The following is a 24,253-nucleotide window of genomic DNA, read 5'->3' on the forward strand; positions in this document are numbered from 1 at the left end:
TGTTCCTTTCTGGTCTATGTTGCTTTTAGGCTCTCTCTTTGCTTAGAGGACCCCTTTCAATATTTGTTGTAGGGCTGGTTTCGTGTTTGCAAATTCCTTTAGTTTTTGTTTGTCCTGGAAGCTTTTTATCTCTCCTTCAATTTTCAATGACAGCCTAGCTGGATATAGTATTCTTGGCTGCATATTTTTCTCCTTTAGTGCTCTGAATATGTCCTGCCAGTCCTTTCTGGCCTGCCAGGTCTCTGTGGATAAGTCTGTTGCCAATCTAATGTTTCTACCATTGTAGGTTACATATCTCTTCTCCCGAGCTGCTTTCAGGATTTTCTCTTTGTCTCTGAGACTCGTAAGTTTTACTATTAGATGTCGGGGTGTTGACCTATTTTTATTGATTTTGAGAGGGGTTCTCTGTGCTTCCTGGATTTTGATGCCTGTTTCCTTCCCCAAATTAGGGAAGTTCTCTGCTATAATTTGCTCCATTATACCTTCTGCACCTCTCTCTCTTTCTTCTTCTTCTGGGATCCCAATTACTCTAATGTTGTTTCGTCTTATGGTATCGTTTATCTCTCGAATTCTGCCCTCGTGATCCAGTAGTTGTTTATCTCTCTTTTTCTCAGCTTCTTTATTTTCCATCATTTGGTCTTCTATCTCACTGATTCTTTCTTCTGCCTCATTTATCCTAGCAGTTAGCGCCCCCATATTTGATTGCACCTCATTAATAGCCTTTTTGATTTCTACTTGGTTCGATTTTAGTTCTTTTACTTCTCCAGAAAGGGTTTCTCTAATAACTTCCATGTTTTTTTCAAGCCCAGCTAGTATCTTTAAAGTGATGATTCTGAACTCTAGATCTGACATCGTACTAATGTCCGTATTGAGTAGGTCCCTGGCAGTCGGTACTACCTCTTGTTCTTTTTGTTGAGGTGATTTTTTCCGTCTTGTCATTTTGTGCAGAGGAGAATAGATTAATGAGAGAACAAAATGCTAGCAGGGTAACAATGTCCCCAGAAAATATACTCTAAACAAATCAGAAAAGACCTGAAGCAGTGGGAAAAGAAAGGGAAAGAGAGAAAAAAGAAAAGGAAAGAAAAAAAGAAAAAAGAAAAAGATAAAGATAAAAACAAACAAAAGCAGAACAAAACAAAACAAAACAAAAACAGAATGTGATCAAATATGATCAGGCTGGATTATAGATCAGTGCCACACACTAGATTTTGGGTGTATTTTGGTCTGTTAAAAGAAAGTCCCTCCCAAAATTTTAAAGAAAGAAAAACTTATATATGTACAAAAATAAGGGTTGATATGATGAAGGGATGGAATATGACTGTAAAGATGGAAATTATAAAAAATTTTAAAAAAGGATTTGATAAGTTGTTTGAAAAAAGAAAGAAGAGGATTAAAAAAAAAAAGAAAGAAAGAAAAAAGGGAGAGAATGTGATCAGGCAGGGGAGTAGAAAAAAACCATACACTAGAGATTTAGAGTATATTTTGATCTGTTAGAAGAAACTATCTCAAGATTTTAAAGAGAGAACAACTTATATATATATGCCAAAAATACGGGTAACTACTATGAAGGGATAGAATATGACTTTAAAAATGAAAAATAAAAATGTTTTTTTTTTTTTTTTTTTTTTTAAAAAGGGATTGATAAGATGTTGGTTGAAAAAGGGAAAAAGAAAAATTCAAAAAAAAGAAAAAAGGAAAAAAGAAAAAAAGACAGTTAAAAAAAATAATTAACTTTGAAAGACTAAAGAATCATGGTAAAAAAGCCATGAATTCTATGTGCAGTGTTCCCCTAGCGCTGGAGTTCTGCCGTTCTCATTTATCGGTAAACTTGGTCTTGGCTGGCTGTTCTTGCTGATCTTCTGGGGGAGGGGCCTGTTGCCGTGGTTCCCAAATGTCTTTGCCGGAGGCAAAATTGCCCCGCCCTTGCCGGTCCGGGCTAAGTAATCTGCTCGGGTTTGCTCTCGGGAGCTTTTGTTCCCTGCAAGCTTTCCGTACAGCTTTGGAGGCGGAGAGTGAAAATGGTGGCCTCCCAGTCTCCGCCCCGGCGGAGCCGAGAACTCGGGGTCCCGCTCCTCAGCGAGCCCCCAGAGAAAAGCCGTCAGTCACTCCCGTCTCCCCGGTCTCCGGCCGCACTCCGCGCTCACCCGGCCTGTGACCGCGCCTTTCTATCTAGCACCCGACCCCGGGTGGAGTCTCCAAACCCAGCAGATCCCCGCGGTGCGCTCCCGCACCTCTCCTCCCGGGGGAAGAAGGTGAGTCTCCCCGGATCTGCCGCTTGTTGGGTCCCTGCTGGAGGAGCTGTGGCCCGACTGTGCCGCGGATCACGGTTTATGGCAACCCCGAGCTGAGAGCCCGCGCCTGGGCTCCGTCTCTGCAGCCGGCTTCCCTGCTCCGATACCTGGGAGCTCTGCCACACTCAGGCACCCCCGGTCTTTCTGTGACCCCGAGGGTCCTGAGACCACACTGTCCCGCGAGGGTTCCACCCCCCACTTCGCCACCAGAGTGACGTCCCTCAGCGGAGCAGACTTCTAAAAGTTCCGATTTTGTGCTCCGTGGCTCTATCACTTGCCAGAAGCGGCCATCGGAGGCCCCTCCCCCGCCGTCTATCCTCCCGAATATCGCCTCGGATTCACTTCTCCGCACGTCCTACCTTCCAAAAAGTGGTCGCTTTTCTGTTCAGAGAGTTGTTGCTCTTCTTTTCTTTGATCTCCTGTTGAGTTTGTAGGTGTTCAGAATGGTTTGATCCCTATCCAGCTGAATTCCTGAGAGGAGACGAAATCCAGGTCTCCTACTCCTCCGCCATCTTGCCTGGTTACTTATAATGTTGAATCAAAATTCATTGGGAGAGAGAAAGAGAGAGGGCTCAGTCAGCATTGAGAACAGCCTAAGAAAACAGGAGTAGAGGTTTCCAGTGTTTGTGATTGTTGTGGAAGGAAAATCAGGTCAGGATTACTCTAAGGAGCCCAAATCCTGGACTTAACATGAGAGTGCATTTCTATATTACATGGGACAGAGGACATTCTTCTCTTAATCTTCCTGTACAGAAACTAACTTAACTCAGAAACATGCAACTTCCTGAGGTAAAGTCCTTTCCATCCATAGAGGACATTACTGACCTAGTGTGCTTTCTAAACTAGATGGTTTAAAGTGGAAATTCCAATCAAGCTTAAATGGTCCATGCCAGAAGAGACAGGACCCTCAGGAAATGGACTATGGATTCTATGAAGTGTGAATATTCAGAAGAAACTACTCCATCTGCCTCAGTGGAAGGAGGTGCTTCCATAGAAATGTGCTTCCCCATGTTGGGTGAGCATTTTCAGAGCAAGTAGGGAGCCTGTGAACAGAGGGCAGGTTTTTGTCTGACTTCCTCAGGAACTTGCATCACTGTGGACAGTGTTACTACCAGCATATGAGGAGCAGTAATAATCAGCCTCATCTTCAACCTGGAGCCCAGAGATGGTCAGGGAGGCCATGTAGCCAGACTTTGAGCCAGAGAAGCGGTCAGGGATCCCTGATGGATGTGAACTTACGATAAATCAGGAGTTTGGGGGATGTGCCTGGGAGCTGCTGATACCAGGAGACATTATTACCACTCCCAATGTTACTGCTGCTTCCAGCACAGGAGATGGTGACAGTCTGTCCCAGAGCCCCAGACACTGAGGGAGGCTGAGTCAGGGAGGACTGGGTCCAGCACCATGAAAAAAGAAAGAACACAATCTGTTGAGTTTAGTGAGTCTGAGGAGGAGACAAGGGATCAGCCCAGGTGTCCCTGGGCTCCCTTCCTTGGAGGCCTCACCTGTGTCCTGAGTGAGGAGGGTGAGGAAGACCAGAGCCCAGGCCATGGTGGAGACAACCCAAGAGCACTGCTTTCTGAGACCACAACCCTTGGTCTGGCTCCCCCATAACTCTCTTATCCCCTCCCCCTTCCTCAGAGGAGGGAGAGGCCTTCATGCAAATGTGCTTCCTGACCTGCCTTTCTTCACCCACTCTGACCTGAATCTCTATTCTAGATACTTCTGCATCTTTGGGCAGTAGAGCTTAGCTGTCCAGACTTTGAAATATTTTCACATGCATTTTCTGAATCATGACAGAATGAACCCATGACAGACCCTAGGAATTCAAGCCAGCCCTGGAATATCCTTACCTTCCACTGGGGAAGTCTTGCTGTGGATGGGGGAGGAATCCCAGGACCACTTTGCTGTGTGGGAGGAGGGTTGGACGAGTTCTCCAGGCTGGCTGAGATGAGGGGAGATGCAATTACTCCTCTTCCCAGGAGCACAGGCAGACCTGGGGTCTCATTCTCCCTCAACTCCATCTTGGTGCCCCTCAGTTAACTTGTCCTCAAGCATCACTCTAGCCTGCTCTACAATGGTTTGAAGTTAGTTGATGCTTACTGGAACTTCCATAAAAGGAACTATTAGAACACAACAGGTATTAGGCCCCTCTTTCCTCGTGTCACACTTAGAGTGGTTCCAGAAGCAAGTATTGGAACTGCATACAGGATAGAACAAAAAAACTTGCTTTCCCCCAAATTGAAGACCTTACTGCCCCTAGTGGCCCCCGAGGATAAATGCCAAGCACCAGGGGAGGCAGTGAGAGTGAACTGGAAACCCACGCCCTGCTCCTCCTCCTGCCCACCTCCCAAACCCTCTCAGCTCAGTCCCAGGTCTCCTGATCCCTTCTGATGCAATTCAAGAGCCTTTCCACTTGTCCTTTACTTCCTCCACAATGAAATATGGCACCTGAAAATTGAGTCGCCCAGGTGCTCCCTCCCAGAGTCACGTTGCTCATACCAAGAAGGCCATGTCACAGGGATAGAGTCTATGAAGTGGATGTGGCTCAGGGCTGAGGAAACCTCACACATTTAATTAATCTAGCCCCAGTCGGTATGAGGATGACAAAAGAGAGACATTGAGAAAATGATTGAATTCTCCACATGATTAGAAAACAAGTATAATGCAAGGAAGAGAGAGGTGAGTAAGGATGGAGAAATATATCATCTTGAAATCAAGAAAAGGATTCCAGGGTCTGAGGCTCTGGGAGAAGGGGACAGGAGTCAAGATTGGCCTCAGGGGCCCAGCTCCAGGGACTTCTCACCAGGGCAAGTCTGTGTGCCACAGGGGACACAGGATGCTCTCTGTCTGCCCCTTTCCGCACATTTGTGACCTGACCTACAGCTGCGTCCTTCCTGGGGCAAAGTCTCCTCATCCACAGAGAGATGCTTGTGTGTTTTTCTAGAAGGAAGTGGATTTGTAAAAAAACTGATCAGTACTGACAGATCTTTCTAGGAGTTTTATGGAATGGAGATACTCTGATGACACTCTACATGTCACTGCTCATACCACATGACAAGTGATTTCAAAAGGTTCTTAACAATGTGTCTGTGGCCCAGAGCATGGGATGAACAGAGTAGTGGTCTCTGGGATGGGGGAAAAAGAAAAGTGTTTTGGGAAAAAGATTAGTTTAGGTCATGAGATTATTGTTTGTATGCTTTAAACGTTCAAATACTAAACTATTTAGACCTTTGTTTAGGTAATAATGTCTATTTTTTGGATAATAATAATATTAAGTAGATAATGACCTTGTCATAATCAGTGACCTATCTGAAATGAGATTTGAAGCCCATTAGTTTGGATCTCTGTCTCTTGAGATCACTGGGGAGAGGCCTCTTGTGAATAGTCCAGATATCCAGATGCTTCCTGCAAATAACCAACCACTGATCTTCACGGTGAGTTGCCTTGCATCTGTTTCCACTTCTGTGAGTACTAGGAGCATCCTCAGGGCCCCCCATAATAGAAGAGTAAGGATTTCATGTAAAATTCTGCTGAAATATTGTGCCCACATAATTACACATGACATAGAAATAATAAGCTTGACTGCCACAAAAGGAGGCAAAATTAACACTTGCTCATAAGATGATGAATGAACAATAAAGCTAAAGCATGTAAAATTTCTAAAATAAAAAGAGTAATACCTAGGTTCTTTTCTTTTAGGATATAATACATATAGAGATTCCTTAAACAATAGCAAGTTAAAAGAGACAGAGAGAAAGAGAGCGAAAATAGCCAGACAACATGTATGGCATCTGACCCAGAAAATCAATGGACACATGGTTACTCATTCACATGCCAATTCCCTTCCCGTGTAGAATAGTAAAAGCATGGATGAATACACTGGCCTTAAGAACTTCTGAAACATTTCAAGTTGTTCTATCAAAGGTGTCTATTTTCTCATCTTTAAAAAAAAGATTTTAAAATATGTATAGTTTAACTCTCTGGGAAGACACAGGAGACTCTTCCTGCAATTTGAGACACAACATACGAGACTGAAAGGCTTTGGCAGCTCCACAAATCTCATATTGGAGTGATCCTGTTCACTGAACATCTAGTCTATGATTTTCCTGGTAATTCTCCCTATTATGAAAATAGAAACTAATTTCTCAGAAGGAAATTGTGGTCCCATCTAACAGGACACACAGTTGAAGTAGCAGTGGGTCTCCCTGCCCTCCTATGCACATGTGGATACTTTGTAAAGATCTCACTGATGCCATGACAGTCAGGGAGCACATCTTACACCAGAGGCCCTAGTGCACAACCAAACAATGGCCCCTCTGCCAACTTGTTTGTCTCCATGAAGACACACAGCCTACAGCAGGAGCAGCCTCTGACCAGCCTTACATAGACAGGAGGCCATGACTCAGGACACTATTCTGTTTGGTAGCACAGACGCCCTTCCCACTGTGCTGGGACAAAGATGCTGAGGGGTTCCATGTATGACACTGTTCTGGCCTCAATAATTCAATAACTCAAAAATGAAGGTGCTGCCTTGTTACTAGGGAAAGGAAGAAGGTAGGTAGGTGGTGAAAAGATTTTTGAAAATAATTGATGGTGAGAACATTATGGAAAGATTGACCTCTCAAGTGGTGACTATATTTGTCAGGGCTCTCCCCAGAAACAGAACTAATATGAGTTGTGTTGTGCGTGTGTATATGTGTGTGTGTGTGTATGTGTTTATTTAATGACATTTTTAAATTATGATATACTTATATTCATTTATATAGAAATATATATTTTATGTGCATATATAATACATTTTGTACATAATTATAATATATAAATTATATGAAATCTACATTATATATAAATTTACAAAAAATGGTACATATAAATTTAAAAATGTACTTTTATACATGTGAAATTGTATCTAATCAGGATTGGCTCACATGATTATTGAGGCAGGGAAGTTCATGAGCTGCCATCTACCACCTACGGAACCAGGAAATTCAGTGGCATAATTCACTTAGGGTCCAAAGGCCTGAGAACCAGGGAAGCCAGGGGACCCAGGAATTCCAGCCCATCAGCAGAAGAAGGTGAGATAAGATTCCCAGTTCAACCAGAGATGGGAGAAGAGAGGTGAATTCCTCCATCTATGGCTTTTGCTCTACTCAGACCCTCATGGATTGGGTGAGGCACACAACCCTAGGGACAGCAATCTACTGTATTGAATCCACCAATTCAAATTCTAATCTCAGCCAGGAACACCTCACAGGGACACCGAGAAATAATGTTTCATCTGAGCATGTCTAGACCCACTCAGGTTGACACAAAAACTTAACCATCACAGTGATCATCTTTCCTGATTCTCCACCTGGGAATGAAGTTGTGAGGACATGGCATTTCCAGTGCTAAAACGGGGAAACTTCTGGCAACATGACTATAGTTGGGCAGCTCCCAGGTCTTCTGATGCCTAAGCCTAGCTTCATTCGGTTGTTCAAACAAGTCATATATATATTTGTTAATTTTTCAATTAATTATTTTTATATAATTAACAATCCATTTTAACTAGAACTCCAGCTAGACATTGGTTGCTCACCAGGAAAAACAGATGCTTTGGCTTTCCTGAGGAAAAGGGGACACATCCATAAGCTATCTCTTCATTCTAGAAGAAAAGGAGCCATTTTGGAAAGAGCTCTTGCTAATGGGGACAGAGTCTCCTCATTTTTTTGTTGCTGAGTGGAAAAGTTGGGAAGAGTTCCATTCTGGGACCAGAGCACAAAGGCAAAGAGGAAGCCATCATTGTACCAAACCAGATGAAGCGTTGCCTTAGGATGTTACGGTGATCAAGGAGAGGAGATGAGTGAGAACTGAATTCTCAAGACCATGCTGCATGAAGCCCTCTCTGCACAGGGTTGGAGAAGCATCTTCAGAGCAAGGGGGAACCTGTGAGCACAGGACAGGTTTTGGTCTCACTTTCATAACGTTGGACCACTGTGGAAAATGCCATTACCAGCATATAAGCAGCAGTGGTAATCAGCCTCATCTTTAGCCTGGAGTATGTAGATGGTCAGGGAGGCTGTGTTTCCTGACTTGGAGCCAGAAGAGAGATCAGGGATCTCTGAGGGCCAAGTATTAGTATAGTAAATCAGGAGTTTTGAAGCCATGCCTGGGTGCTGTTGGTACCAGGAGATTTCATTATTACTCCAAATGTCACCGCTGCTTCCAACACAGGAGATAGTGACGTCTTTCCCAGATTCCCAGAGAATGAGAGAGGCTGAGTCAGGTTAGACTGAGCCCAGGATCTTAAAAAGGAAGAACACACACTGCTGAGTTCAGTCCTGGGGCCTTAAATAAACTGAGGAAAAAAAGACAAAGGATCAGCCCATATGTCCCTGTAGTCCCTTTCATGGAGGCTCATCAGTGCCCTGAGTAAGGAAGGTGAGGAGGACCAGAGCCCAGGCCATGGTGGAGACACCCAAGGAACACTGACTTCTGAGACGCCTACCCTAGTCCTGGCTCTCCCAGACCTCCCTTATCCCCTCTCCTTGCTTCAGAAAAAGGAGGGACTTCCATGCAAATGTGCTTCATGTACTTGCCTCTCCTCACCTACTCCAATCTGACCCTTCATTTTAGATACTTTTGCATCCCAGGGCAGCAGAACATAGCTGAAGGATTGAAACACGTGGACATGGATTTTCTAGGACAGAGCTCATGTTAGTGCCCAGGAAAAGGAGCCAGACTCGGAATGTCCCTTAGTTCCTCCTGTGGGAATCCCCACATGGTTGGCAAATAATCCCAGAACTTACCCTTTGTGCTATGTGGCTTGATGGTAGGAACAGGACCCTGAAGGGCTGGAATTAGAAGAGATTCACCCTTTCCTTTGTAGGCACTGAAAAGATAGATGAAGTTGTTCGCATGTCTCCGGACTTCCTCTCCTCCTCAGTAAGGTGCTTTCTCGTGCTTCTTTTGGTCCCCTTCCTCACAAAGCACTGAGCCTGAGGCCTTGGGGTGCTTCTTGGACTTTTGAGTAAGAACTTATTGAGACACGATAGATTTGGATCACCCCTCACACATGGTCCTCCTTTGCAGGACTCAAAAGGAATCCGCTGTTGGGACTTCATACAGGTCAGACAGGGTAAATGACAGCCATGGTCTTGCCCAAATCCAGGCCCTTTCCGCCCAGGGAAGGCAGGTGAGTGAGAGCTGGAATCCCTACTCTGCTCCTTTTCCTCCTTCCTTCTTCCCCTCCCAGTCAGTACCAAGTCCCTAAATCCCCCTTCAATCCATTAGAGTTCATTTGTCTTTGTCTCCATCTTCCTCAGGAATAGAATAGGTCACCTACCACATGGTGGCTCAGACCTGCCTCTCAGGCCACGTAGCTTGTCCCCCTGCACAGCCTTGTCACAGGGTTTGTGGTTAGGGGGACAGTTCTTAACTCAGGGCCAAGGTAGTGTTAGAAGTCAAATAAAACCAACCACTGAAGGAAGTCTGGATGAGAACAATGGCTCAGGCAGAAAAAGGATTGGTTTCTCATGATGCTGATACCAAAAACATTGCATGAAGGGTAGAGAGCTCAGTCAGCATTGAGAAAAACCTAAACAAAACTGTGATTTAGTTTTCCAGTGTTTGTGGATCTGATAGAAGGCAACTGGGGTCAGGGTACTCTAAAGAGCTCAACTCCAGAAACCTCTCATCAGAGTGCATTTCTCTGTCTATTACATGGGACAGAGGACATTCTTGTCTTAATCTTCGTGCACAGAGACTAACTTACCTTAGAGTTGTGCACTTTCCTGAGCTAAATTCCTCTCCATCCAGAGAGAGATGTCTGACCTTGTGTGCTTTCTAAACAAGATGGTTTAAAGGGGGAAATCCCAATCAAGGCTGACTGGTCCCTGCCAGAAGAGAAATGTCCCCTCAGGAAACAGACTAAGAATTCTATGCAGTGTGGATATTCTAAAGAAACCATTTAAATGCCACTATTCACATATCTGGAACAGGTATTTCTTAGAACACAAGGGAGATGACATCCTGGCCTAAGGTTGGGCCAGTTAAGTACCTGGTGACCTCAGAGATTGGGGCAGAAGGAAAAGGGTCATTGTTAGAGATGATAACTTTGGTTTTGACAATCAGTCATTCCTGTGTGTTTTAAATTTGCATGTACTATAATTTTGGGTAGAATTTAGATAATAATGTCTATTATTTTATACAATACCCAGTAGTAACCAGTTGACTGTTTCATAAATCAATAGGCTGGACATCTGAGCACGGGTTTGTAGCCTAGTTGACTGCATACTTGTCTCTTGAAATCACAGTGGAGAGGTCTCCTGAGAATTTTTTGGATCTTAGGCATTTCTTGCAGGAAGTAAACCCTGAACTTTACAATGAGCCTGTTGCTTCTGTTCCATGTTCTGTTAGTACCAGGAACAAATTCAGCTCTCCCTCCCCAAAAGGAAGGAGTCCCTGATTGATTTAAAACCCTTCTGGATTTTTGTGTCCATACAATAAGACATGATATTCAAACAATAAATCTGACAGTCATCCAAAAGTGACAAAGTAACCACATGTACACAATATCCTTATGTTCCAATATGAAACAAAGAAAATATGATTAAAAATATACAGAGATCAATACCCAGCATCTTATTTTGTAAGACAAATTAAAGATGATGATTCCTTATACACTAGCAATTTTAAAATAGGAGAAAATGCAAAAATGATGCCATGGAGAAGGACTGGCACTTAATGAGAATTTCTATGAACCTGTGAAAGAAAATTACCCAGAGGAGCTGATTACCTGATTGCATTGAACAGAAACACACTGGTGTATATTTAGACCATAAGGATAACTAAAATATTTCAAATCATCTCTATCAAAATAACCTCCTTAGGGGTGCATAGCTGACTCAGACAGTAGAGTGTGTGATTCTGTTCAGGTTCATAAGTTTAGGCACCATGTTGGATGTGGAGACAACTTTAAAAAAAAGTTAAAAAACATTTTTGTGCCCAGAAATGGACCCTCAACTCTATGGTCAACTAATCTTCGACAAAGCAGGAAAGAATGTCCAATGGAAAAAAGACAGTCTCTTCAACAAATGGTGTTGGGAAAATTGGACAGCCACATGCAGAAGAATAAAACTAGACCATTTCCTTACACCACACACAAAAATAGACTCCAAATGGTTGAAAGACCTCAATGTGAGACAGGAGTCCGTCAAAATCCTAAAGGATAACAGAGGCAGCAATCTCTTTGACCTCAGCCGCAGCAACTTTTTCCTAGAAACATCACCAAAGGCAAGGGAAGCAAGGGCAAAAATGAACTATTGGATTTCATCAAGATAAAAGCTTTTGCACAGCAAAAGAAACAGTCAACAAAACCAAAAGACAACCGACAGAATGGGAGAAGATATTTGCAAATGACATATCAGATAAAGGGCTAGTATAAAGAACTCATCAAACTCAACACCCAAAGAACAAAGAATCCAATCAAGAAATGGGCAGAAGACATGAACAGACATTTTTCCAAAGAAGACATCCAAATGGCCAACAGACACATGAAAAAGTGCTCAACATCGCACGGCATCAGGGAAATCCAAATCAAAACCTCAATGAGATACCACCTCACACCAGTAGGATTGGCTAAAATTAACAAGTCAGGAAATGACAGATGTTGGCGGGGATGCGGAGAAAAGGGAACCCTCCTACAGTGTTGGTGGAAATGCAAGCTGGTACAGCCACTCTGGAAAACAGTATGGAGGTTCCTCAAAAAGTTGAAAATAGAGCTACCATACGATCCAGCAATTGCACTGCTGGGTATTTACCCCAAAGATACAAATGGAGGGATCCGAAGGGGTACGTGCACCTCAATGTTTATAGCAGCAATGTCCACAGTAGCCAAACTGTGGAAAGAGCCAAGATGTCCATCAACAGATGAATGGATAAAGAAGATGTCGTATATATATACAATGGAATATTATGCAGCCGTCAAAAGGAATGAGATCTTACCATTTGCAATGACATGGATGGAACTGGAGGGTATTATGCTGAGCGAAATAAGTCAAACAGAGAAAGACATGTATCATATGACCTCACTGATATGAGGAATTCTTAATCTCAGGAAACAAACTGAGGGTTGCTGGAGTGGGGGGTGGGGTGGGAGGGATGGGGTGACTGGGTGATAGACACTGGGGAGGGTACGTGCTCTGATAAGCGCTGTGAATTGTGCAAGACTGTTGAATCTCAGATCTGTACCTCTGAAACAAATAATGCAATATATGTTAAGAAAAAAAAAAAAGAAGATAGCAGGAGGGGAAGAATGAAGGGGGGGAAATCGGAGGGGGAGACGAACCATGAGAGACTATGGACTCTGAGAAACAAACTGAGGGTTCTAGAGGGGAGGGGGGTGGGGGGATTGGTTAGCCTGGTGATGGGTATTAAAGAGGGCGCCTATTGAACGGAGCACTGGGTGTTATACGCAAACAATGAATCATGGAACACTACATCAAAAACTAATGATGTAATGTATGGTGATTAACATAACATAATAAAATAAAAAAAGTTTTTTTTTTGTAAAGGGCATCTGGGTGGCTCAGTTGGTTAAGGATCTGCCTTTGAGTCAGTTCATGATCCCAGAGTCCTGGGATCAAGCCCTGCGTCAGGCTCACTGCTCAGTTGGAGCATGTTTCTCCCTCTGCCTCTCCCCACTCATGCTTTCTCTCTCATTCTCTCTCTCTGTCTTCCTCTTGCTTTCTCTCTCTCAAATAAACAAATTAATTAATTAAAAAACATTTTTAAAAAAGTGACCTCTCTCCATCTAAAACTAATATAATATTACACCAATTTTACCTAAATTTTTAAAGTAGTGACCACTCTCTCATCAATTCAGAAAAAATTTTAAGGGTATATTGCTTCACTATTTCAGAATACCCAAGGGGCTGTTCCTACAGCTTGAGACTCTACATTTTCAAGACACAAAGGGCTACCGCAGCCCTATTATGTCATATTGGAGCCATCCTATTCACACAATATCTATGCTCAGGATTACTGTGTAAGTTTCCCTATTATTAAGATACTAACGACTTTCTCAGAAGGATATGGTGGCCCCGTCTTAAAAAGAGATTCACTAGAATAGGCAATGGTGCCTCCTGCCCTCCTATGCACATGCCCATACTTGTTAAAGATCCTATTGTCATTCCAGTCTCAGGCACTCTTATAGCAGATACCATAGAGAATAACCAGACAGTGAGCCCTCTACCTCCTTCAGGGTTTCTCCACAAGGACACACATCCAACATGCAGATATAGTCTTTATACAGCCTTCCACAAATATGAGGGACCAACTCGGGTCTTTATTCTGTGTCTTCAAAAGCGGATGCACCTTCTCACTGTGGTGTGACCCAGCTGCTTAGGGGTCAATGTGTGGCACATTTCCAGCCTACTGACTAAAGCATGAAGGTATTGACCATTTATTTGGGGAAGAAAGTAGGCAACTGGAAAGAGATTTGGAAAATTAACTAAAGGAGAGAACATAATGAGAGAGACTGAGTTCTCAGGAAAGCTGACCATGCATCCTGATTTGCCCCAGAGTGAGGGCATTGCCAAGATATGGCAGTTTCACTGCTAAAACTAGGAAAATTCTGGCAGACTGAGAACAACTGGTTATTGAAACAGGTTTTCTCTGGTCTACACCAGGTTCAAAAATGGATAGAGAACCCTTGGACATATATGATGTGTATGTGTATTTAGTGATTTGTCATAACTGGGATTCCAGGTAGAACTTGGGCTGGCTCCTTATGAAAATCAGATATAATGGGATTCCCTGAGGAATGGAGACAAGCCTTCTCTTCCCAGGTGGAAAATGGAACCATGTTGGAAAGAGCCCACCCTGTCAGGGAGACAGGGCTGAATCCTGATAGGGATTCATTTGTCTGAGGTGAGGGGACCTTCTACATACCATAGAGTCTCCACTCCAAATCCCCTTGTTCAGCTCCCTTGGGTATGGTCTCAAACATGAAGGGACACTGGAAAAACAACATCTTCCTCTTCTACTCATTCCTTCAGCTAGATCTTCAGCTTTTCACTGAGTTGCTGTTTTCTCAAAAACTGACATGGAGAACAATATCCCACCAAAGTGGATCATGTTGATTAGAGTATGATGGACACTGAGTTGAGTAAGACAAGGTCATTTCTGGATAAATGATTCCAACCTCGACTAACAGGAGTGAGAGGTTGTCATTTAAAGTAAGGATGTCCCTGAGAACTGTGAACATTATACAAAGCACAGGTCTCTTTGTCCCTCTCTTCCTCCCATTGAGGAATGGAAAGATCATCTTCTGGGAACATGGCAAGGAACAAAGAGACTGTCAATTCCCCCCAACAATTCACCAGGATGCCTGTTTCATTTTACTATATTGCATGATGGAGAGGACTTGAGAGAGAACTGAATTCTCAAGGCCATTTGCATGAAGCCCCTTCTGCACATGGTTTAGATTGAGGAAGCATCTTCAGAGCAAGGAGGGAGCCTGTGAGCACAGGACAGGTTTTGGTTTTACTTCCCCATGAACTTGGACCACTGTGATGAGTGCTACCACTTCTATATGAGGCACAGTAATAATCTGCCTCATCCTCAGCCTGGAGCCCAGAGATGGTCAGGGAGGCCGTGTTGCCAGACTTGGAGCCAGAGAAGCGATCAGGGATCCCTGATGGACGTGAACTTACACTATAAATCAGGGTTTTGGGGGACATGCCTGGGAGCTGTTGATACCAGGAGACATCATTATACTTCCCAATGTCATTGCTGGTTCCAGTGCAAGAGATGGTAACTGTTTGTCCCAGAGCCCCAGACACTGAGGATGGCTGAGTCAGGGAGGACTGGGCCCAGGACCCTGAAAAAGAAAGAACACAATCTAGTGAGTTTAGTGGCTGGGCCCCAGGTAAGTCTGAGGAGACAAACAATGAGCTCAGATGTCCCTGTGCTTCCTTTCCTGGAGGTCTCACCTGTGTCCTGAGTGAGGAGGGTGAGGAGTAACAGAGCCCAGGCCATGGTGGAAGCACCCCAAGAGCACTGCCTTCTGAGACCCCAACCCTGGCTCTGGCTCCCCCATAACTCTCTTATCCCCTCCCCCTGCCTCAGAAGTGGGAGGGGCCTCCATGCAAATGTGCTTCCTGACCTGCCTTTCTTCACCCACTCTGACATGAATCTCTATTCTAGATACTTCTGCATCCCTGAGCAGCAGAGCTTAGCTATCCAGACACTAAAACATTTCACATGCATTTTCTGAATCATGAAAGAATGAGCCCCTGACAGACCCTAGGAATTCAAGCCAGCCCCGGAACATCCTTACCTTCCAGTGGGGAAGTCTTGGTGTGGATGGGGGAGGAATCCCAGGACCACTTTGCTGTGCAGGAGGAGGGTAAGGAGAGCTCTCCAGGCTGGCTGAGATTAGGGGAGATTCAATCACTCCTCTTCCCAAGAACACAGGCAGAGATGGGATCTCATTCTCCCTCAACTCCTTCTTGGTGCCCCTCAGTTAACTTGTCCTCAAGCATCACTCTAGCCTGCTCTACAGTTTTGAGGTTAGAAGATGTTTACTGGAACTTATAAAAGGACTGTTGGAACACAAGAGATAGTCGACTCCCCCTTCCCCCGTGTCGCACTTACAGTGGCTTCAGAAGGAAATATTGGAACTGCATACAGGAGAACAACAAAAATTGTTTTCCCCCAATTTCAATCCCTCGCTGCCACCTAGTGGCATTAGAGGATAAATGCCAAGCGCCAGGGAAGGCAGCTGAGAACTGGAAACCCATGCTCTGCCCTGCCTCCTGCCCTCCAGTGGGCATTTAAGCCAGACATTGGGTTTATTCATCGTGGAAACCTGATGTGTAGATGACCCCTTGGAATGGGGACATGCCCACCAAATAACTCTTCCTTCTGGAACAAGGAACCCATTTTGGAAAGAGCCCACCCTATTGTGCAGACAGTCCACATGCAGGGCTGCTTCCAGGATAGGGATTCACTGATCTCATAGGAAGGAAAATTCTACCTATCATGGAGTCTGAAATCATATTCTCCCCTGTTCAGGTTCCTTGGAAATGGGGTCAATGATGAAGGGACATTGGAAAAAAACAAATTCCCCTTATCCTCATTCCCTCAACTATATCTTCAGATCTTTTCTCGGGTACTATTGCTTCAATCACTGATATACAGAGGAATGGTTCGCTAAGGAGGCTCATGTTGACTAGGACAAGGTGGAAACGACTGAAAAATGTCTTATATCTCACTTCTTCAATGTGATTTATCCATACAACGGGATATACTTTGGCAGTAAAAGTAAGAAAATACTAATATATGCTACAACATGAATGAACCTTGAAAATATTTTTTCAAGTGAAAGAAGTCATTCCCAAAAGATCCCATATTATGCAACTCTAAGTACATAAATGTCCAGACTAGGCAAAGCTACAGGACAGAAAGTAGATCAGTGATTGATATGGGCTGGGAGAATTGGTAGAAAGGAGATGAATGCCAACAGGTATAAGGTTTCTTTTGAGGATGATAGCAATGTGATGGTGGTGATGTTTTCACAAGTTGGAGAATGTACTACAAGCCATTGGTTTAAATGGGAGAGTTGTATGATATGTAAATATAACTCAAAAAAAACATTGCCCCCCCCAAAAAAAGGAGCAAGTTGGAAACTGGGTTGAATAAGACACCATTAATTCTGGAAAACTGATTCATGTGTGAATACACATGTGAAATGCAGCCACTGAAGTAAGGATTCCCTGCAAATTGGAAGAAGCGCACTGCACAGGGGTCTCATGGTCCCCAGTTCCTACTATTGCAGAGTTGGAAAGAGTGATTTTCTAGGACCATGTCACAGAAGCAAATAGACTCTGTCATTTTCCAGACCGTTGGTAGAGTGTGTTTGTTTATTTTATCTCGAGAAGAAAGAGGAACAGAGACATCTGAATTTTCAAGACTGTGCTGCATGAAGACCCCACTGTAGAGGGTTGGGAAGTATCTTCAGAGCAAGGAGGGAGCCTGTGAGCACAGGGCAAGGTTTGATCTCACTTCCCTGTGAACTTGGACCACTGTGTAAGTGTTACTGGCTATATATGAGCAACAATAATAATCAGCCTCATCTTCAGCCTGGAGTCCAGAGATGGTCAGGGAGGCCGTGTTGCCAGACTTGGGGCCAGAGGAGCGATCAGGGATCCCTGATGGACGTGAACTTACACTATAAATTAGGAGTTTGGGGTATGTGCCTGGGGGCTGTTGGAACCAGGAGACAACATTATAACTCCCAATGTTACTGCTACTTCCAGCACAGTAGTTGGTGATGGTCTGTCACAGAGCCCCGGACACTGAGGGAGGTTGAGTCAGGGCAGACTGGGCCCAGGAACCTGGAAAGAGAAAGAACACACTGGTGATTTAGTGTTGGGGCCCAGATGAGCCTGAGGGGCGGACAAATGATAAGCCCAGATGTCCCCATGCTCCCTTCCTTGGAGGGGTCACCTGTGTCCTGAGTGAGGAGGGTGAAGAGGATCAGAGTCCAGGCCATGATGAAGATGCTCCAAGAACACTGTCTTCTGAGACCCCAACCCTGGGTCTGGCTCCCCCAGACCTCTCTTATCCCCTCCCCCTGCCTCAGAAGATGGAGGGGCCTCCATGCAAATGTGCTTCCTGTCTTGCCTCTCCTCATCTCCTCTGGCCTGACCCTCTATTCTAGATACTTGAGCCTCCCTGGGCAGCAGAGGTTAGTCAAAACTTAAAACTCTTAAACATGTTGTCAGTCAGGTCATACTGAGCCCATGACAGTGCCCTGGAAATAGATCCAACCCACAGATATCCTTACATTTCCTGTGGTGAGAATCCAGTGGTTCCTGAGTGAGAAAGCCCAGGCTTCTCCTCCACAGTGTGTGACACAAAGATGGGGACAGGGTACCAAGCTGACTAACTGAGATCCAATTGCCCCATTTCCCAGGCCTAAAAGCAGAGCTGGAGGCCATGATTCCCCCTCAACTCTTCTTATGCCCTCAGGATATCATGCATCACTCCATCCTCTGTCTCTGTGGTGGTTTGAGACTGAGGCCTGTGGCTGAGCCCTGGGTTATTCTTTAGCCCTCTGAGAAGATGATTTGGGGGGGCACAGCACTTTGGGACCTCAGAGGGGCTCAGTGAGAAGCAACTGTAGACAGCTTAAGCCATAGAAAATCCCTTCTCTAAATCCAGGCCCTTGCTGCCCCCTGGTGGCCTCAGAGGGTGCATCCCCCGCACCCGGGAAGGCAGCTGAGTAGGAGGGAGGGATTTCCAAATCCCTCCTGTGCTCCCACTCCAGTCTTCCGTCCTTCCCCATCCAGCTCAGTGCAAGGCCCTCTGATGTCTTCTATCCCCTGGAAGCGCATTTCCTTTTTTCCAGTGACTTCCTCCAGGATGGACTGTGCCACCTACCACACCAGGTGGCCCAGTGCTCACCTCACAATTATTCAGCATGTCCCACCAAAGCCTTGGCTCGAGGGTATTGCTTGTGAGGCATCTCTGGGCTCAGAGCTGAGGAAACATTAGCTGTTAAATGAACCAACCCCAGTAGGAAGGCTGGGTGAGAAAAATGAGAACAGGTGAAGATAGATTGGCTTCTCAAAACGTAGAAAGAAAAAAATATTGCCTGAGGAAGAGAAAGCTCTGTAGGATTGAGAAACACCTAGCGGAAAGCAGGAGAATTCTAGTGTTTGAGGAACTGGGAGAAGGGCATGGGGTCAGGTTTAGCCTGAGCACCCAGCTCCAGTGACCTCTCCTCAGGGCATGTTTTGGTGTCACAGGGAACATGGGATTTTCTTCCTAATGTCCTCTTTGTGCACATTGAGAAGGCCTCACTTCCAAGCTATGCACATTCCTCAGGTAAAGTTTCTTTCATAGACAGAGAGTTGCTTAACTTAGTTGTGCTTTCTAGAAAAGAATCTGTTTAAGGTAAAAACTTTAAGTAGGACTGACTGTAAAACTCATGTATAAATTATGGAAAATCCTCAAATCAATTCTTTTTTCACTTAGAAAATACTCACCCTCTTCACCAGGCTTTCAGCCATGATGTGATCTATCTGCTACCCACAGATCCCCATGAGTCTCCCTCCTCTGAGTCCCCAGTGGACCATTCCCCAGCCCATTAAATTTCTTTCTATTCCTTCATTAGCCATATTCCCTCTACCTCAGTACCTTTGCACAGGCTACTCCTCTGTCTGAAATGCCCATATTCTTATACCTCACATGTCTGGATCTTTCTGAGGACACAGAAATGTGCCCCAACAGCTGGGTCAGTAATTCTGTTTTCAGAATGAATCAAGGAAAGAGTTGAGGTAGGGAAGCTGAGCTAAGGAATTTGCCCAAAGAATTTCCAGGCTGTATTCAGGTATGTTAGAAAAAAATATTCCTAGCTGGGTTTGAAACTACAAATAGAAATGCAGTTTTGGAGGGAGGGGGGAAAGATGGGGGAGGAGTAGGGGACCCTATTTCAACTGGTCCCCGGAATTGAGCTGGATATCTACCAGACCACTCTGAGCACCCACGAAACCAGCCTGAGATGTAAGAAGATCTGGATCTCTACAAACAGAATATCGCAGGCGGTTGGTTGTGAGGTACGAAGCGGGGAGCCGTGATCCTGCGGGCAGATATCGGAGGATAAACGGCGGCGGGAGGGTGCCTGGCCGTGGGGATCCTACACCCCCGGTGAGTGACAGCCTCGCGCGCTGCGGACGGGGCACAGACTCGCAGACTGGTAGCGTCGGGAAAGGACTTTAGGGCAGCCCCCGGGGTGGAGGACCAGACCGGCGGGGTCGCGGGGTCGCGCGCACGCGAACTGCAGCCTCCGAGACGGAAACCCGGTGCGCCGGGGTCGCGCCGGTGAACTGCAACCTCCGGGGTGGAAACCCCAAGCGGCGGAGTTGCACGCGCGCGAACTGGGAGCAGCTGGCGGTTTTAGAAGCACAAAGGGCAGAGACGTGCCCCGACCTGGAGGCAGCACTGGGGGCGCTGCGGAGGGGCGCACAACCCAGGCCGCTGCAGTTTATGGCAGCACGGACAGAAACGGAGACGGTGTGGCCTGGAGAGCTCACTGAAGAACAGACTGAGGTCTCTCTGCTCTGAGGCAGAGGGTGGGAAACGGTCTCTTCTGCTCTGACTCGCGGAAGAGACGCGGAAAGCCGCCAGGGAAAGGCACCAGAGAACAAAAGCCCCAAAGACTGATTCCCACTGAACCCATCCCCCGCCACAGGGGCGCAGGGCAACTCCGCCCAAACAGGGTTGCCTGAGTAACAGTGCGGCAGGCCCCTCCCGCAGAAGACAGGCTGGGAAAACAAGAGGCCAGCAACCCTAAGGTCCCAAGAAAACAGGTGCATCTTGCTTGGGTTCTGGTCAATAATTTGGACTCTATACATTCCCTCAAACACCCATCAACAGAATGACTAGGAGGAGGAGCCCCCCAAACAGAAAAGACTCAGAGATTATGACTTATGCTGCAGATTTACAAATGGATGCAGACATAACCAAGATGTCGGAGATGGAATTCAGGCTAGCAATTGTGAAGACAATGGCTAGAATGGAGAAATCAATTAATGGCAACATAGAGTCTCTAAGGGCAGAAATAAAAGGGGAATTGGCAGAACTTAAAAATGCTATCAATGAGATCCAATCCAATCTAGATAATCTAACAGCTAGGGTAACTGAGACAGAAGAGAGAATAAGCGATCTGGAAGACAGTATAATAGATAAAAAGGGAAAAGAGGAGGCCAGGGAAAAACAACTCAGAGTCCATGAAAATAGAATCAGAGAAATAAGTGACACCATGAGGTGTTCCAATGTCAGAATCATTGGAATCCCAGAGGGAGTGGAGAGAAAGAGAGGGCTAGAAGATGTATTTGAGCAAATCGTAGCTGAGAACTTCCCTAATCTGGGGAATGAAACAAACATTCGAGTCCTAGAGGCAGAGAGGACCCAACCTAAGATCAAGGAAAACAGGCCAACACCCCGGCATGTAATAGTAAAACTTGCAAATCTTAGAACCAAGGAAACCATCTTAAGGGCAGTTAGGGGGAAGAGATTCCTTACGTACAGAGGGAGGAACATCAGAATAACGTCAGACCTATCCACAGCGACCTGGCAAGCCAGAAAGGCCTAGCAAGACATATTCAGGGTACTAAATGAGAAGAACATGCAGCCAAGAATACTTTATCCAGCAAGGCTTTCATTTAGAATGGATGGAGAGATGCAGAGCTTCCACGACCGGCAGAAGTTGAAAGAATATGTGACCACTAAGCCGGCCCTGCAAGAAATATTAAGGGGGGTTCTATAAAAGGAGAAAGACCCCAAGAGTGATCTACAACAGAAATTTACAGGGACAATCTATAAAAACAAGGTCTTCACAGGCAACATGATGACAATTAATTCATATCTTTCAATAATCACTCTCAACGTGAATGGCCTAAACGCTCCCATAAAACGGCACAGGGTTGCAGATTGGATAAAAAGACAGGACCCATCCATATGCTGTCTACAAGAGACTCATTTTGAACCTAAAGATACATCCAGACTGAAAGTGAAGGGATGGAGATCTATCTTCCATGCCAGCGGACCTCAAAAGAAAGCTGGGGTAGCAATTCTTATATCAGACAAATTAGATTTTAAGCTAAAGTCTTTAATAAGAGACACAGAAGGACACTATATCATTCTTAAAGGGTCTATCCAACAAGAAGATCTAACAATTGTAAATATCTATGCCCCCAACATGGGAGCAACCATCTACATAAGCCAACTGTTAACCAAAATAAAGAGTCATATTGATAACAATACGTTCATTGTAGGAGACCTCAATACTCCACTCTCAGCAATGGACAGATCATCTAAGCAGAAAATCAACAAGGAAACAAGAGCTTTGAATGATACATTGGACCAGATGGACCTCATAGATATTTACAGAACATTCTACCCTAAAACAACAGAATACTCATTCTTCTCGAGCGCACATGGAACTTTCTCCAGAATAGACCATATACTGGGTCACAAATCAGGTCTCAACCGATACCAAAAGATTGAGATTATTCCCTGCATATTCTCAGACCACAATGCTCTAAAACTGGAACTCAATCACAAGAAAAAATTTGGCAGAAATTCAAACACTTGGAAGCTAAAGACCACTCTGCTCAAGAATGTTTGGGTCAACCAAGAAATCAAAGAAGAACTTAAACAATTCATGGAAATCAATGAGAACGAAAACACATCGGTCCAAACCCTATGGGATACTGCAAAGGCGGTCCTAAGGGGGAAATACATAGCCATCCAAGCCTCACTCAAAAAAATAGAAAAATCCTGAATTCACCAATTAACTCTACACCTTAAAGAACTAGAGAAAAAGCAACAAACGATGCCTAAGCCACGCATTAGAAGAGAAATAATTAAAATTAGAGCAGAAATCAATGAATTAGAAACCAGAAACACAGTAAATCAGATCAACGAAACTAGAAGTTGGTTCTTTGAAAGAATTAATAAGATTGATAAACCACTGGCCAGACTTATCCAAAAGAAGAGAGAAAGGACCCAAATTAATAAAATTATGAATGAAAGGGGAGAGATCACAACCAACACCAAGGAAATAGAAACAATTATTAGAAATTACTATCAACAACTATATGCCAATAAACTGAGCAATCTGGATGAAATGGAGGCCTTCCTGGAAACCTATAAGCTGCCAAGACTGAAACAGGAAGAAATTGACAACCTGAATAGGCCAATAAGCAGTAACGAGATTGAAGCAGTGATCAAAAACCTCCCAAGAAACAAGAGTCCAGGGCCTGATGGATTCCCTGGGGAATTCTTCCAACCATTCAAAGAAGAAATAATACCTACTCTACTGAAGCTGTTTCAAAAAATAGAAACAGAAGTAAAACTTCCAAACTCATTCTATGAGGCCAGCATTACCTTAATCCCCAAACCAGGCAAAGACCCCATCAAAAAGGAGAATTTCAGACCGATATCCCTGATGAATATGGATTCCAAAATCCTCAACAAAATCCTAGCTAATAGGATCCAACAATACATTAAAAGGATCATCTACCATGACCAAGTGGGATTTATCCCTGGGATGCAAGGGTGGTTCAACATTTGCAAATCATTCAATGTGGTAGAACACATTAATAAGAGGAGGGAGAAGAACCATATGGTCCTCTCAATTGATGCAGAAAAAGCATTTGACAAAATACAACATCCTTTCCTGATTAAAACTCTCCAGAGTATAGGGATAGAGGGAACATTCCTCAAGCTCATAAAATCCATCTATGAAAAACCCATAGCGAATATCATCCTCAATGGGGAAAAGCTGGGAGCCTTTCCCTTAAGATCAGGAACATGTCAAGGGTGCCCACTCTCACCACTGTTGTTCAACATAGTACTGGAAGTCCTAGCAACAGCAATCAGACAACAAAAAGAAATAAAAGGTATTCAAATTGGCAAAGAAGGAGTCAAACTCTCTCTTTTCACAGACGACATGATACTTTATGTGGAAAACCCAAAAGACTCCACCCCCAAATTACTAGAACTCATCCAGCAATTCAGTAATGTGGCAGGATACAAAATCAATGCACAGAAATCAGTTGCTTTCTTATACACTAACAACGCAACTGTTGAAAGAGAAATTAAAGAAACGATTCCATTTACAATAGCACCAAAAACCATAAGATACCTTGGAATAAACCTAACCAAAGAGGTAGAGGATCTATACTCTAGGAACTACAAAACACTCATGAAAGAAATTGAAGAAGACACAAAAAGATGGAAAAATATTCCATGCTCATGGATCGGAAGAATAAACATTGTTAAAATGTCTATGCTACCCAGAGCAATCTATACCTTCAATGCCATCCCGATCAAAATTCCAATGACATTTTTCAAAGTGCTGGAACAAACAATCCTCAAATTTGTATGGAATCAGAAAAGACCCC

At 44.4% G+C, this 24,253-nt stretch overlaps 1 protein-coding gene and 1 gene segment (V, D, J or C); both read right to left on the minus strand.

Annotated features, from left to right (window-relative positions):
- LOC118531235 (immunoglobulin lambda-1 light chain-like) overlaps positions 1 to 15,367 on the minus strand; it is a 227,392-nt gene extending 212,025 nt beyond the window's left edge. The window contains exons 1-2 of the mRNA XM_078060721.1: positions 15,269 to 15,367; positions 14,854 to 15,156 (exon numbers count right to left, since the gene is read on the minus strand). Coding sequence (XP_077916847.1) covers positions 14,854 to 15,156; positions 15,269 to 15,314 — 349 coding nt within the window. The 5' untranslated portion in view covers positions 15,315 to 15,367. The remainder of the gene's footprint in view (positions 1 to 14,853; positions 15,157 to 15,268) is intronic.
- Positions 1 to 24,253, minus strand: part of LOC118531230 (immunoglobulin lambda variable 5-39-like) — a 416,407-nt gene that overhangs the window by 200,710 nt on the left and 191,444 nt on the right.

Source organism: Halichoerus grypus, chromosome 13 (genome assembly GCF_964656455.1).
Source record: "Halichoerus grypus chromosome 13, mHalGry1.hap1.1, whole genome shotgun sequence".
Classification (NCBI taxonomy): domain Eukaryota; kingdom Metazoa; phylum Chordata; class Mammalia; order Carnivora; family Phocidae; genus Halichoerus; species Halichoerus grypus.